At 36.7% G+C, this 16,931-nt stretch overlaps 1 protein-coding gene across 1 annotated transcript in view; it reads right to left on the bottom strand.

The window, feature by feature from the left end:
• The window catches only part of RANBP17 (RAN binding protein 17), a 163,258-nt gene that overhangs the window by 131,159 nt on the left and 15,168 nt on the right, over positions 1 to 16,931 (bottom strand). Inside the window, exons 8-14 of the mRNA XM_068417218.1 lie at positions 16,381 to 16,454; positions 15,797 to 15,916; positions 15,395 to 15,541; positions 14,131 to 14,303; positions 11,278 to 11,471; positions 7,259 to 7,364; positions 5,640 to 5,775 (exon numbers count right to left, since the gene is read on the bottom strand). Coding sequence (XP_068273319.1) covers positions 5,640 to 5,775; positions 7,259 to 7,364; positions 11,278 to 11,471; positions 14,131 to 14,303; positions 15,395 to 15,541; positions 15,797 to 15,916; positions 16,381 to 16,454 — 950 coding nt within the window. The remainder of the gene's footprint in view (positions 1 to 5,639; positions 5,776 to 7,258; positions 7,365 to 11,277; positions 11,472 to 14,130; positions 14,304 to 15,394; positions 15,542 to 15,796; positions 15,917 to 16,380; positions 16,455 to 16,931) is intronic.

Below are 16,931 nucleotides of genomic sequence, written 5' to 3'. Positions count from 1 at the left end.
GTTGAAAACAGAACTCCAGAAATAATCTGTAACCAGGCTCTGCTGAAGAGCATCGCTCGGTCTCAAACACTTGCTATGGCTGATGTGTGTTCACCACGCTACCCTTATCTCACACGTGCATGGGTCCCAGCTTTGACCTCTATGTTTCAGGAACAGCAACAGCAGACTAAAGGGCTAGCTCTAGCGAAACAGCACCACATGCTGTAGAAAGTAAACATGACAAGTGCAAAATACAGATAAAATCCTTAATCTCAGTTAGAATTACACACAAAAAAAGGAGTATAAATATGTGATGTTATAGGCAGTTCTATACCGTAATTCTAAACCCTACTTAACACTTATTAACTACATTAATATTTTAATGTAATTTCTTTCTCACATATAAAACCTTTGTAACTGTCCACTAAATACTTCTATTTTCAATCACAAAATATTTAACAACTACAACCATTCCCCTCAAAAACCGAAGATGCAAAGGAACTAACACTAAAAAAGAACCTTATTTCTGTATGCATACATTTTTCAAGAGCATACTATTAGAATAACTCTTAATTGTACCTCAAGAGAAAAGTCTTCAACCAAAACCATCTTTTTTTTATTAAATCAATATAAGCTGTACAGATATGAAAACCTGAACTGACCCCCGTTAAAAGCGTCAGGACTCCAGATTATGAAGATGCCTTAAGCTTGTTTCAAGTTAAAGATACAATTCTAAGTTAACATAAGAAATTTTAGTAACTAACTTAGCTAAATTGAATTTCCTAGGATATATTAATCGGTAAAACTTATCCAAGTTACAGTTTGAATTACTCCTGGCAATCTCTCACTAGCGATCAGAGACAGTCAGAGCCACGCACGCCTGCCCATGCCTCTCCCCCGGGGGGAGTTTGGTATAGAGGCACCTTGGACCACTCCAGGGAAGGCCATGAACCCCTCCTGTTGCTTTCTTTCCCCTCCAAGGACGAACCTCTGATGTGTCTGGAAGCAGGAAGAGGTCCTGGCTAACAAGTCTTGCCTTTTTATCCTCGTTTAGCCTAAATTAGCATCCCAAGTGCAAAAAAGTGGAACTATATGTTCTATGTTAACAAATACACTCTGCAATAACACAAGCAGCGTTCAAGTGCAAGGAGCAGATCTCAAGATCTGGTCTGCAGACCCCCAGATCTGGTCTACCTCCCACAGCAAGGTAAGAACATGCAACTCACGAAGCACCTGCTCATTAAGTGACAACTCCGCTCTAACCCACAATAAAAAAGGCAGCTAAAATACATTCTTAGCACTCCCAACTTATTTTTTGCACTTGCCATGGGAAGTTACACCACTTGGCAGAGATGTCACCGGATAGTCTCTCTACACTGCAGGCTATGCAGTGAAAGTCCCACTTGTGGCTGGATAACTAAGAAGAGATCTTCCTTAGCGTGGATCAACAAGGAGTGAACTCGTGCTCTGAGCTGGAAGAGTCAGTCTGCTCTGCCAACTCTCCATGTTCAAAGACACTGTAATTCCTGTCACTCTTAGTACTTATACTCCTTTTCCTTTTAAAATGGCTGTAAGGAGTTATTTGAAACATGCCAGGCTAAAATAAAATCCTGAAATAACAGCAATATTCCTTATCGGTGGTTGATCGACATAACACACAATACAAACAGGAGGGCTCACCTCCCCGCAAGCCTGCTTTTCACTGGCTAAGCCATAGCAAACAACCATGGCCATTTGTAATAGTCTTCTTAGGAAGCATCAGAGTAGACCAGCAGGACTTCTGGTTTATTCTGTACTTTATGGAAGAAAGAATTAAGCATACCTGGACATAAATCACAAGTCCCCACAGCATCTGGGGTAGTACACACCAGCACTCCGTTACTGGCACTGTTAAAAAGCTTTCCCTAAGTCTTCCTTGCTACAAATTAAGCCAATTACATCTTGTCTTTCCCTTGAAGGGCACTGAAAACATCTGATCACTAGTTTTTCTAAAACAACACTTGACATCCTTGTTTTTTGTCCCACCCCAACATTCTATTTGCTAAACAAAACCAAAGCAGTATCTTCTGCGTCTCATTTGTGGTGTTGTACTCTCCCATATGTCTACAGTTTTCTCAGAAGAGTGGTGCCCAAAATTGGACACATTATTTCAGCTGAAGCCCAATCACAGCCAAATATTCAGAAGTCAGTAAGAAATTCCAGCACCTGACAATATTCCTGCTACTTCAGCCACAAAGATGACGTATTTTTCTTGTGCGCAAAACCGAGACACACTGTTGAGTTACTCCTGCCTGCAACACGTTCATCTCCACAGCATTTACTGAAATAATGCTGCCTGGTCAGAGATTTCTCCGTGGAAGCTGTAAGCGGCAATTTTCATTCCTAAGCATGGTGTTTCACCAGCATTTTAAACTTTCAGGTTATTTCTCCAGCTTATGAAGATCCTTCTGAATTCAAATCTTGTCCTTTGTGATTGCATTTCCTCCCAGTCTAGTGTCACTTGCAAATACAAATAAATCACTGCATAGTTGTTGATATGTTAAGAATATTGCAAAGGAAAAAGTCTCATTCAAAACAGCAATGTTTTCTCTAATGAATACCATGTGTTTGATGTCAGGAATTGGATTTCAATGCAATATTACACTGCTTACAGCAGTGGCTAACAGCGGCACACTACAGCAATGCTAGAGCTGCCACAGACAGAAGTTGAGGCTACAATTCCAGCAAAGCACAGCGCAGTGCTTCTCTAGCCAACTTATTTTCCACTACCCTGCCAGCATCCATATCAGCAATATGCCGCAAAAAGATTACACTATGAAGGCTAAGTCCTATCAGCATTAAAACAAATTCTGTATTGATAGACAAATAGATATTAATAGTGCTGTACAGTACAGAGAATCCAGTCTAGTATTCAACAGAAATATAACACACATATTCACTCAAAGGTCTATCTGATCCAAAAGACAGTATCTTGATGTATTATTTTTGTACTGGAAATGCAATGGTACTAAAAGTATATTACAGCATCACGGAAGAGATCTCCAAGGTTTTGCTATTATTCCTCAGACAGCAAACCCGAGTGGACTGTTTAACAAAAATGCATTAATTTACCCAGCCAATTTTCTTTTTCTATAATGAGTTTGCTTTTATTATATGCACACACTTAAGAATATGAGTTAATTATTGAACAAAATTTGTATATTTATATAGAAGACTTGTTCTACAAATTCATTGAACTATTCAGCCTTCTCTAACCATTGTCTGTTTTTCTGTATGCAAGCATATGACCAAAGAGAGAAATATTCTCAAAAATTACTTCAATATGGCTGAAGCATGCAGAATTTCCATTATCCATTCTGTAAATAAAACAATTCAAGCAATCCTGAATATTTAAATAAATGTGTATTAACTCAGTCATTTGATATATATCTGATTTTTCTCCTTCCAAGTGTGAGCCTTTTTATTGCATATTTGTAGATAGCTGCCAGCAAGACACAGTATCAGAGAATTTACAACTGTGAGGGTAGAATGCCATCTGCTGCTATACTTGCTGCTACAGCAGGATAAACCAGAAGAACCATACAAGTGCTGCCTTCTGCCTTTCTCGTAACTGTAACATGTATACGAACATCTCATTTCGTTTTATTAAAAATCTAAAAAAAACCCACCAAAACTGGGAGCTCAGATGCCTTTACACACAGCTTTTGTTATAAGATCTGGTAAAATAATGTGATACGGATCACGAGATTCTATCAATGCAAATGAGGGGCTCATGATATTCTATCAATGCAAATGAGAGGCTGTTGTATCAGGCTTACTAGAACAAAACAAAAAAGAAAGTGTAACGTGACTGCAAACTAAATTATACTGGTAGATAATGTAATCAAACCATAAAAAGAAAAAGCACACATTGAAAATGCATTTGCAATGAACTACGGAGTTGCTAGACCAGGGCTAGAATTTAAAAACACCCCTTGAACTGTTATGTACCATGAAAGCCTTGCAAAAGTCCCACTTGCCCAGTCTGGTTACATACAAGACACGTCACAAGCAAAGGCAGTACACTGAATATGATATATTACCAGTTTGATTCATATCCACTTATTGGGGTGTGGGGGAAAACCAAAACAATGAAAAAAACCAACACAAAACCAATTTCTTAAATTCATCCTACAGTTTTCCCCCACGTCCTTTCAGTAAAAGTTAATTCTTCCTGTTCAAAGTGCTCTTCAATAAATCAAATGGAAACATTAGCCAGCATTTTACTCAATAATTAACCATTTAACCTTCCACACACAATGCAATCGCAGAGGCAGTCTTACAGTTATTCAAAACACATTGCTGAGCTGGATAAATTCATATATATTGAATTCGGGTGTAGCTGGCAAACGTTCCAGTTTTACATTTTTTTTCTACTGACAAGGGAGCTCAGGTGATTAAGTATAAATAATGCACTTCGGGTTTTTGCACACTGCCGCAGCCACACACAAACCCTTCTTCCAGCTTTCTACAAGGACTGACATAAAAAGCTTGGGTATACAATCTCCTGTAACAATCTGTTATAGCATACTATACACTGACAGGGCTTCTCCACACAGCTACACCTCAATCAGTTGGAATAGAAGGTGAAATCAAAACCTTCAAAATTATAGAAATTTCAATTTCAATTGAAATTTATGGAAAGAAAAAATAATCTGGGAATTACAGATCAGAATAACAAGTACTGTACAGCCATGTTGCCTTTGAATTGCCATCAGTGGGAGTTTTGCTAACGAAAACAGCAGGAGCATGAGTACGTTTTTACTACATACCTTCTGTTACTTAACACTAGAGCAGTGCATCACATTTAAAAATAACAAATCAGCTTTGACAATTGAAAGGAGCACATTGCTTTCATGAAAAAGTAATTCGGTATAGTGTAAAACTTTTTTTTTAATATTAAGTGAGGAACCATTCAATAAAGTTGAAGTACAGTTCAAACCTGAAGGGATAAAAGAATTCTTGAGATTGGGACTGTTCACCAGAAAGCAAGGATAGAGTACTACACAAGTAAAACCAAATCTCAGTCACTGTCACAATTCTTGCTAAAGATTTGCTTGGGGCTCCAACAGAATTCTTTCAGCCTTTCTCAAGATCAATTGATCTCATCTTACTGACATTCTCTTTATAATATCTATATTATGACTGTCCCCTACAGTTAAGGTGAATTAACTGCTGCTTCTTCAGAAATGCATCTTACTTTTCCCTCTTCCCTATTTAAAATGCAGAAAAGCCAAGTAATGTGAGAAATACAGTGGAAACCACATAAATGAGTAACTGTCAAAAGAACAGAACTATTAAAAGAATAAATCTTGTGTACCCAGCTGTGAAATATAACACAATATAGCAGAACCCAGCTAAATGTTTGAAATAAAAAATTGAAATGCAAACTAACCTAAAATTGTTTAATGAACATAGCTGTTAAAGTATTAACTCCTTGCATGCCAAACCCCAAAAGCCTGCTCAGGTGAACACCACATTAATAAGTTATCCACCTCTCCATCTAGCTGACCGGCCACCAGCTAAGCTCAAGAGTTTTTATGTGTAAGATATATTGGCAGGTCAATTTCTGCACAGGCTTTCTTTTATTTCAAACGTTGTGGTTTACAGCAAATATTTACCTTTGAGGTGTGCTGAAGCTGGTCTCCCACATAGGTCTTGCGGAACTGATCCAAGAACCACAGAATTGCCAGTTCTACTTTTTCATTACTAGACTGTGGTAACTGGGCATCCATCAAAGATATCAGCTGAAAAACTCTTAATGACAGAAAAAAAACAGTTTCAGGAAGAACTCTCAAATTAAATGATATTGTCACAGGTAATTTGTTTAGGAACCCATCAGGTATTTTTTGTTTGCCTAAGTTTCTTCTAGGATTTTGTTTTGTTTAGATGCTAATTATGCTAACTGATCACTATTAAACATAAACATCAACATAATGCTTTTCTAATTACTTTGTCACTTGCAAGTTTCTCAGATATATAAGTTATATTGTGATGAGTTTGTAAAATGTTTTTTCTTTCTTAGAGCATCAATTCCATGATGAAAGAAACAAAGAAATTTGAGAAGCACGGGTCTCAAACTGCAAGGGCATGATAAGAGCTGTTCAAGTTCCCTGGAAATTGAAACTATTATACTTAGAAATAAGTTTATTGGAATATATCTCCACAGTAGCAGGACTAATTTCAAATAATCAACTTCAGTTTCTGTCAGCTAAGAAAATTTAATATTTTTTTAAAGGAATATTCCGTTATTTAATTTCCCATGTTCTTCTGCTACCTATTCCTTGAAATTCTAATTCCCTAGCAACTCAAAAAGTTATTCTCACCTCTTGCCAATTTTGAAATATACAGTCACTGGATTAGAAGTCAGTAGCTACTTCATCTGTAAGCCCGTATATTAAAACCTCTCACTTTTAATAAAAACATAGTGGAAGATTGATAACACCACAGAGCCCCAGGGTAGATTAGGAAGGCAAGAAACAAAGCAGAAAATGTAAAGCTTTTTATCCAATTCTAAGTTGTATGCCCTGTTTCATGTGTTAGCTAGTGGATGTAAATAACAGGATCAAATATGCACGCCTTTTTTAAGATACTTGTGGGTGAGAACAAGGATTAAGGAAGTGTTTGCCACTTACTTCGTGTTTGCCATAAGGAATACATATCATTCACAATAATCCCTAGCTCACCCCTTGCCATAAAACTTGCAAAAAGAAGACTCTAGCATGTGAATTTTTAAATATAGAGCCTTCTTTTTTATTCCAACCTCTAGTCTAAAACTAAGTCTAAATTTTCAATCATTGACCAGCCATTCCTCTGCACTTCTTCACCCGAAACAATTAATGTAAAGGAAGTAGTCCAGAAAATAACAGCCATAACTCACAACTAATAAAATTAACACTTATATACATGTATAATGCACAAATGAAAACAGTAGCTACATGGGCATATATAAACACTGCTTATAGTAAGAGACGTATCTGCCTTTAATCTTCTTCCCCTCCTCTGAAACATAGTTTTGAAATTATAGCCTTAATGACTCCTTCACTGCTCAGGATGCTGATCAGGAAAGATCAAAGCCAGTGAAATGTTCTCAGTCCACAGAAAGTCAGTACAGTCTTTGAGCACCCACCATCCAAGAACTGCACAAAAGCTGACACACTTAAATTCAAAATATCTGCTGATAGTAAACATCATTAAAAAAAAAAGTCAAAATAAAGAATTCAAAACAAGCAATACTTACCGACAGGATAATTCTCCATCCATGGCATCATGTTCATCAGTACTAGTGTATGTTAATCGTCCTCCCACAAACGTACCCACAAAATAGACAAGCCATGCCAGACGTCCTATCGTTAAAAAGAAAGAACAGTTAATGATTATAAACCATTATGCTAGTACAAGACATTTCCATAAGGTATCGGACTGCAGAATGCTGTCAAGAGAATGGTTAGGTTTCTCCCTTTACCAGACGTAAAACCTACCCAGACAAATCAACTAAAAAAAGTTCTGAGCAGAACTGACATATAAACTAGAACAGCCTATTAACCTGGACATGCTTAAAAATAAAACACAAAAGAATTAACCTAAAATACAAATTCAGCAAACTCAGCCTGGTATGATTAGATATACCATTAATCCAGTATCCTCACTTGCTTGTCACAAGTTTACTTCAAGGCACGGAATAATTTTATCTACAGCGGGGCTGTTACATCTACTTATAGTGTTAGGAAGTAATGGAGACTCACTACCATCTACTTGTTTCTTAGTTCTATTTCAAATAAAGAATTCTTTGTAATATTAAACTACTAAAGTGATTTGCACATAAGAAAATATTTATATCATAAGCCAGGCATATTCTTCAAGAAAAGAGTTTGTGAACTACCACATAGTTTTGAAAGTCTCTGTGGACTGTTTTCTAAAAGGGCTTGAAAGACAGAGCTCATCCATTTCAAGCCGTGCTGTCATGCCTTCTGATCTTCCAGATTATTCAGCTGTCAGTTTCCACTAAAGTGCTTATAGGATTCACTCGCAAAGCCCTTATCAAGTAAAGTACAATGTACCAATACCAATTTTGTACAGGCTTTCAAATACTGAAATCCCACTTTATAAATATGGAACTCTGAAGTTTACAAACACTGAGCTCAGGGGAATTCTTTTGGCCTCTCTCTGCTGGGAAATCATTGCCACGTTGCAAAACCTGGATTATTTTAATATCTCTGGCACATTAACATGGAGTATCACTAAATTTGACCTACTGATACCTACTCAAGCCACACAGATTCCTACTTCAGCTTTCTAAGCTGTGAATCCAGTAACTAACAGTTTCCTCTCAGGAAAGATGCAGTATTTTTCCCTAAAGTAAGATCAGAACTAAGACCTGCATAGCAAAGTAACATATAGGTCTGTTAAAACTTCAGGATACCACTGAAGTTTTCTTCCTCAACCGAAATGCACTGAGACTATAGAACAGTAACGCTACTTTTAGACTCCATCTTCATTTGGCAAAATATACTTTGTAATAAATTAAAATGAATTGCTTGAAAATAACAACAGAGCGAAGACAACTTGGAAGAGTTTCCACGTAAGTTACAAACAAGGCTTCTCAATAAGTGAGATCGTTACATCAACTAGAAGATGCCTTGCCCTCATTACTAGAACTTTACCAAGTGACGACAGAGTAACTTACAAGAGTGAAGACAATACCCAGATGAATAAAATGTCTTCTGAGCACATTTTGAAGTTTAACATAAAGGATAAACTACAGATAAACAAATTAGGTTACATTACGACTGTAAAACAATATTTCATTGTGGATATTTCTACATACATATCAGGACATGCACAGTATCTACCAAAAGTCTTCAGTTTTTTCATGTTTGTTTCAAATCTCTGATAAACTAGTCTTTATTTACATAACATTAAACTTCACTTAGTCTCCTTCATGTTTTGCATTGTTGTATTTTGAAAAACTCAGCACTGAGAGAGCACTGAATGCTCTACTTCCTAAGCTCCTTCAACCAGGAATGATTAATAGTTCTGAGGTGTTTCAGTGTCCTTATGGCCTGAATTGGGCAACTATACATTGTAAGTAATTCTGTTTCAGTCAGAGGTATATAGTACAGTGTGTTCTGTACCTAAAAAAAGATGCTGAGATCAAATATACATGAAAAGACAATGCAGAGTATGGAATAACATGCAGATGATTCCAACACAAGCACAGGAAAGCATTAAGGTTTATCTTAAATCTCAGTCTTATTTAAAAACAAATACCACACAAATATGTAATAGTCTGAGATCTGTAACAGAAAACACTTTGTGACAGGGAAAAAGTGTTGACTTTTGAGACAAGCCAAGATATATGAGGAAGACTTCCAAATATCTTCTCAGACTGTTCCTGTTCCATTCCTAGTAATCTGGAAGGACAGAACCAGCTGTCCTAAAATCAACTTATTTCCCTGTTTCAAGACCTGCACTTCTTCACAAAGGGGATGTTTCCAAGGAAAACCCCATCAGACACACTACACATGGCAGTACAAACAGCTGTTAACGTAGGACACTAAGAGATTGCACCATCATTAACAAAACACCAAGGAGCTGAAGTGTCTAGAACAGACATTGCTCAAATGAATTTAGCATTAACAGCTACTAAAGAATGGCCATTTGAAGATGGTATCAAAAAGCAACTGCAAAGGGTGCTAGCTGGTTCAAAGAGTAGAGCCACCACTTTTGCCAATAATCTTTTTAAAAATAAAAATGGGTCTTCCCTTTTACAAATCGCAGTAGTTCATTTTTAAGTACCTAGTTCTTTTTCTGATGATAGCTCTCTTCTCTTAGCACAATACCAACTAATAGGTATGACTTCTTTCCCTCTTTTATACCTTCACTATTCAAAATTTTTAGTGCATTTGCTTTTGCAATTACTGAGGCAGACAACATCTCTTCTTTTAGAAAATAATTATTGCTGTAATAATCTGTAATTATGGTTTATAACACCAATAATCCCAAAGAAATCAGTCATTACCATAGATCACAAGTAATCATTAACTACTGTTAATGACCCATTTCTTGGGGATTATTGTTTTAGTAAACCATGACCGCATCACTATTGATATAGAGAGCAAGACAGTATAATAAAATGAGATCTTAATATTACATTAACTTATTCTGTAACATTAAAAGCCATTAAACATCTAAATTTAACTATGTATATCTAAGGGATATAACAGTTATTGAGCACAAATGTTTAGTTTGCAGAAAAGAAACACAATATTCAAACTGCATCAAATGTTTCCTAATGCATAATGGCAATCCCCAGAGCACTGACACTGAAAGAATGCAGCTGATATTTCCCTTTGGCCCCCCACAATCGGGGAATGGCGTATAAATTCAGACTGCAGCTGGTCAATGAAATCGGGTCATTAATGAAAGTTCTCCCAAATAAAAGTTGATAGGTACATGGAGGAAAGTGGAATTAATAAAAAAAAGATAAGTAGGAGGTCTTTTATAAATTAGTGAAAAAACGACTCCTACATAGAAGAAAATCAGCATATCCAAACTGTCAAAAGAACATCAAAATAAATCACAAACATTTAACAGCATGCAAAGAAACAGCTGTATTATGCAGCAACCTGTCTCACCTTTTCCAAACAACACCTTTTATCCATGTAAAGATGCAACAGCCATAAGAAAACTATATTAGGAAAGAGCCAGTAGTTATAAAGAGAATTTAAGCGAGACACAGAGAGGACTGAAACAGGTATATGGGGGGGAAAAAAAAAAAGCACTTATTTTTACAACTTACACTACAATAAATAACTTCAGTCTCTTGAAAATTAGGTAACTCATCTTAAAATAAATTAAGGTTTTTAATGTTACACTAATTTTTACAGACAGCTAAATGCAAAAAGAACGAAAGTTAACATCTTCATTTTCAAAAAATGTTCATCAAGTTGCAGCTGGTTCCCCTGAGGGCACCTGAGGCACTAAAATGTTGATTTTCAGAAATTAAAAGTTTTTACAGCTCTCATGCCTCTATTCCAAAGCTGTAGCAAGATGTTAAAACAAACACATCAACTGCCAATGTATCCTATTTATTACAAAGACTAGTGAAAATGTGGTGCAAGGTGACTTAGATCATTAATTCCAAGTTTGAGACAAGGTCTAAGTGTTATCTGCCATAAGATCACCACTCTTTTTCAAATGCAAGTATATGGTTATTGGCACATAAAACACAGTCTAAAAATTAAATTAAATACTAACCTTCCTGAACTGTGATTTCTAAAGGATTCCTACTAGAAGAGTGCAATATTTTTTGGTAGTTTTGTGCATTTTGGTCAAACAACTGTACAAGCAGTGTACAGGCCTTTTCGTATTCACACCTGCTAACTGTGCACAGTTGCTCCAGCTGCTGGAAAACTGTAGCTGTATCATCCAGCGGATCTTCTAAGCCATCTCTGGAACAGAGATAAAAAGTAACCACTTAGCCCCTATTGCTTAAAAGCTGATGATGTTTTCCCATCCAGATCTTGAACCACTGAACTGACGAACTATGAAAGCCTTAGGAGCTGGTGAATACAACAGACAGACATAAGATCTCGTTTATTTACATACATACATAGCCATACACATCCACACAAACACAGAACAGTATTCTATTTGTGCCTTCCTCTTAACACACCATTTAAAAATCAAAGAAGAGAGGAGATGAGGTTGGCAGTATGAACACAGAAAGGTAAATCCTGAAGAGCTAAGGTCTACTGTGCCTGAACAGAATATCAACAAGCAGCATCCTTCTCAGAGGATGATGGGAGAAAGAATGGAATACTTAGTAGAAATGGATTTTACAATTTCGTCAAATTAAGCACAAGACCATGATACCAAAGCGAACAAGCAAACTTCAGTAAAATTCCACGCAACTGATTTATAAATCTTCATTTTATTCTGCTGTAAATCCTATGGAATGCCTATAACAAAGAGACCAATAGCCCTTGCCGTAAAGTGTAACTATACTCATTACACAAATCACAATAGGGAAGGATCACTCATCAGAAGGTTACCCTTCTGTTGCACAAGCAACAAACATTCTACAGATAAAGAGAACATCCAAAAAGCTAACAAAGCTAACAGTGCTAACATCCAGGCTTTGAAAGATACACAGCGGCTGAAAACCCTAACGTTCAAGATGGTCTGAAACAGACCTCTTCTCAGGTATTTACAAATATTTGAAATAAAAGTTCTCCTAGTTTGTAGAAAAGCATCCTCTTGAGACCCTTTGTAAAAGAATCATTAGTTCCTCGCTCACCCTTACTCAAAAGGAAGAACAGCTATTCAAATCCCCCAAAAGGGCAAAAGTTACTTTCCTTCCATTGTTCCAAGCTACTACTTTCTCTGTCTGAAGGACCCAGCTGGATGGCTCCTGCACAGAGGGTGACATTACCAACAACACTGGTTTGCAAGAAAAATGGTCATTTCAGAAAACAGGATTTGTTTGCAAAGATATCAATTAATCTCCTTGGAGTAAATGGAAAAAGTCTTATGAAACTAGCTCCCAGGCATCCCATGTTTCTCAATAGTCTGGATGTTTGACATTAAATGCTACATTGGATATTGCCATCTACAGAAATGCCACAACTGAGGATCTTCATCACAGAATAAGACAATACCACAGTGGTATACAAATCCCTTAAGAGTTAGGAACGGATACATGCCAACAGCATTACCAAGACTGTCTTAAGAATGATACACACTGGTAGAAGAGAAGATCAGTACTTTCCTCATCTTCTCCCTATTGACTTTTTTCACAGATTAGAAAGCTTACTCCTCCACAACGTAACAAGGACATGCAGAAGAATCTCTCATCGGTGCCAAACAAAGAAACTGAATTTTCAGTGCTGATGGTGATGCTGATGAAGACACCAGCACATTTCATTCAAGCTGGTCATGCCAGATGGTTTGACCCAGAGGCTCAGCCCTACTGAGTGCTTCAAGTCTGGAAGCTGATGTGGAATGTACCACTCAGTAGAGAAGAAAGCTGAGACATGAAGGTTCAAACTTGAGATTCAATTACGGAAAAGCTGAACAGAGAAGATAACTTAAAAATGCCAAAAGAAGCGTAGGCTGGTTGAGAGAAGGCCCAGCAAAACTGACTGCACCTGCAATCAGCTACTTGTCCTTCCCTGTCCTACCACTGGAACATTAGAAGCTCCCCTAGGTACTATTAATTCTTGTTCCTGAGACAATGATAGAGAAGGTCATGATTCTGAACCAGTAGGAAGTCAGCCTTTACCATACCTATAGTCATCACATAAGGCAAAGAACACCAGCTACAGCTTAGCCACTAAACAGTAAGATGACAGACTACATAATTTGCAGACATGGTATTTTGGCCAAGCTGAGACAAAAGGACAACAACGGTGAAGTTGAATGCACTTCAAACTCACACAAACTGAACAAATTACATCATCTCAGTAATGTAAAACTGAAAAGGAAAAGCAGATGTGGCTGGTTCTGCAGTCCCACAGTCTGACAGGAGATCCTACCAGCAGGAATTCATAAAAGCCCTTGGAGAAAATGAAATCCTTTCAGGAACCTAAACGCTTTTTTCTTATTTGCTATACTGTAATGTGGACTATAAGGTCATTTACTTAAACTATTAAAAAGAAGATTTGAACTAAGAAATTTTAAATTGTCCGATTTCAATCTTGCCACTCTCTAGCTCGTTCTATCCAGTCTCACCCCTTCTTGTGTGTGTGGTTCATTCTGCTTTCCCCCATTACTCTATGCTCCACGTGACTCAGAGAAAACATGTCACAGCTGAACAATACAGTTAATTTAAGTAGTCTTAAAAAAAAGGAGGGAGGGGAAAATAGGCTTTTTCTAAACACAAAGGTCCATGAGAGGAAAAACAATTAGATTTTACATTTGATTTTGGCCTGGATTTAATAAGCAAAAGGAGTAAAATGATATGAGCCAATTAAGATAATCTAAAGAAATCACCATGGTAATCAGAACCAGTGTACTTAGATTTTAAACATAACCAAAATATAATATGCCAACAAATCAGAAAATTAAACATTCCATATTAAAGTTTTAAAGTTGCAATTACAAGTTTACCTTATAACTACAGGAACACATTCCAGTCTAGAAGTAATATAAGCTTTTGTTATCTCAGGTGCATATGTATCTAAGAGGTGGGGCTCTGCCGTTTTCGCAAAAGGTACAGATGCTACCAGTCTTTGCCACAGAGTTAGCAAATAATGAACACTATTTGGAGCGAACTCCCAGTGCTATAAGAAAACAAAACATACTTCTGTTAAAGCATCCCAGTGCGAAATTTTAGTTGCGAAACATGATGCTTTTATGTTAAGTAGCCTTATTCGTTCACACAACTACTGAAGGACCCAGTCAGAAGGGAGACATACTATGGCACACATTTATAGAGTAGATCCAGAATTACTTGTAGGAACTCTTGCCTCCTTCAAGTGAAATCCATGATTCCGAAACTCAGAGCTAGGCCTAGATTCTTACACAGTGCACGGTGAGATTTAAGTGCTATTAAAAGGCCCATTCAAAAATCCTAACTGTTGAGCAGGAACCTCAACTTCAACTGTCTTTTCTCTTCCAAGCTTATGGAGCTGCCATTGGCAACTCAGAAATTTAAAAGTCAAAATCTTCTCCTAAAGGTCACTATCTTCAGCTGCTATTCCAAAGACCAGAGAAAGACTCCAGAGGAAATGCTAAAATAACAATTGCAGCATTACTCAAACAGTGTGCATGCCTTTATCTTGGTGTGTTTCAAAAATAAATCTAAAATTTTTAACACTGTGAGAATCCTGATCTTGTGATATATGTCCCTCTCACACAATTGTGGGTCCCTCAAAAATTTAGACATTATTCCATGTAGCATCTGAATCCAGCTCAGATGGGAACTTTGCATTCAGTAGCTCAGGATATAGGCAACTGTGTGTGTGTGTACACATATATATATAGGCACAAAAGCAGAACTCAAGAACCTAGTCAGTGTAGGCACTTCAAAGTTCACACAGGAGCATAGGTGTAAGTATTTTAGGGTTACATAAAGGGTTTAGTTTGTTGGATTTTTTTGAGGATGAGGACTAAGGCTGGAGGATTAACATCCATCTATCTCCTACTTCAGTTGTCATTTTCTTCTTTAAATCTGCTCCCATTACAAAACTTGATAGGAAGAGTGGGAACCAGTTCTAGAGAATTTAGAAATCTGAGTTACATCACTGACAAAATATTCTTTTATGTAAAGACAAGCCTCATCACCTCCTCAAAAAACACCAATGTAGAGAACAAGGATCAGTCCTCTTTGTCATTCAAGAGCAGAAGAAAACACTCCTGTGCATATTCTTACCTGTAGGCTAGTAATAGTAAAATTTGCTATAAGTTGGATGACTTCTGGGTAATCTCTCATCATTACTAGCTCTCCTAGTTGATAGTTTGTCTTTAGCCGAGACAAAAACCGACAGAATTCATGGTAATTACCCGGATCAGATAAACCCTAAATTTGAAGAAGCAAATTTTTAAAAGTTAACAGCTTAATCTAATAGAAATTTTATGAGTACTATTGCTAATTGGGTGACAATTTCATTTGCATAGGGGGTTTGCTTTGTTTTGAATAGAAAAATCAAAGCAAACATGTCTAGCTGAAAGTCGTTTTGATAGATTCAGTAAATTAATTAAGATTGTAACTGGAAAAACAAATCCACAGCTGTTTTAGCACTGCAAATAAATAAAATGAAAAATAAAAAGATACCTGTGGATTTTCAAGTATTTGTTTCACTCCCTTGATTAGATTACAAAGATATTTGGCACGTTCTGGATTGCTGAATAAAGAACTCCTCGCAGAAGCAAACTGAACTAAACAAGAAAGTGCCTGAAGAATAGAAAAAATACTGTAAGATTAAAAAAAAATTTAAATTTCAGAATAATCATCTCAATGTTTGGAGCAATCCAATCTACTGCTGTCTGTAGTACATTCTGTGTATGTGGCTGAGGATTAGCTTTGCAGCAATGTCTATACAATCATTGAACACAAATATGGCTCAGTTTTAAAATTCTCTTTTACAACAGCTTCTGGCTTCACCAAAATAATTAGGTGGATGTTTTCTATGTGGCTGAGTAGTGCTGAATTGGGGGAGGAAGGATTTGAATGCTTTCAGGTTCAGAAATGAAAACTGAGGCTGAAGTTTAAAGACAAGACATCGTGACTGGGCACTGAGCCAGGGGACTCATAACATGCTAATGCACAGAATAAAACAGGGTCTTTTGGACAAAGTATAGATGTAAAAAGACTATTTTCCGTAATTACTTGAGTGTAAATCACTACATGTCACTTACTAACTGAGACAGCATTGGTGGAAGGGAATGATACAAATCAAAAAACAGGTCCAAGGTCTCTGGCTGCAGGAAGACTACGGAAAAAGATAAGTTGGTTTTAACACTCTCTACAAGCAATAATTATCTTTATTTTAATAGAATCATCTTATTTTTAACAAAAACAGTTAAGAGTCAGATATCACTGTAGTTGAGAATAAACTATGAATAGATGCATTAATTAGCTCATTGTACTATATTAAACAAAGAACTACTCTCTTTTTATCACATTTAATCTATCCTATAGCTCGTAAAGAATACTTCCCTTAAACTGCAGATGATGCAGTACTTTCCCAGTTGTTTACAGAACACTGTTCTGTAATAGATGTAGGTAAACTGATTTTTTCAGGTTACTACTGTTGCACACTAAGACAAGACAGGTTCCAGATACTAAGGATTAGTTTAGTCTGTATTTAAACAAAGGCAAGTTTTTAACAAACATTCCACAGACTATCCTGAAGTCTACAGACTGATAAACAGAAAAAAATACTTTAAGCACCAAGTTACCAATTCAC

The sequence above is a fragment of the Nyctibius grandis genome, chromosome 22 (genome assembly GCF_013368605.1).
Source record: "Nyctibius grandis isolate bNycGra1 chromosome 22, bNycGra1.pri, whole genome shotgun sequence".
Lineage (NCBI taxonomy): Eukaryota > Metazoa > Chordata > Aves > Nyctibiiformes > Nyctibiidae > Nyctibius > Nyctibius grandis.
This window is presented reverse-complemented; position numbering and strand designations above follow the sequence as displayed.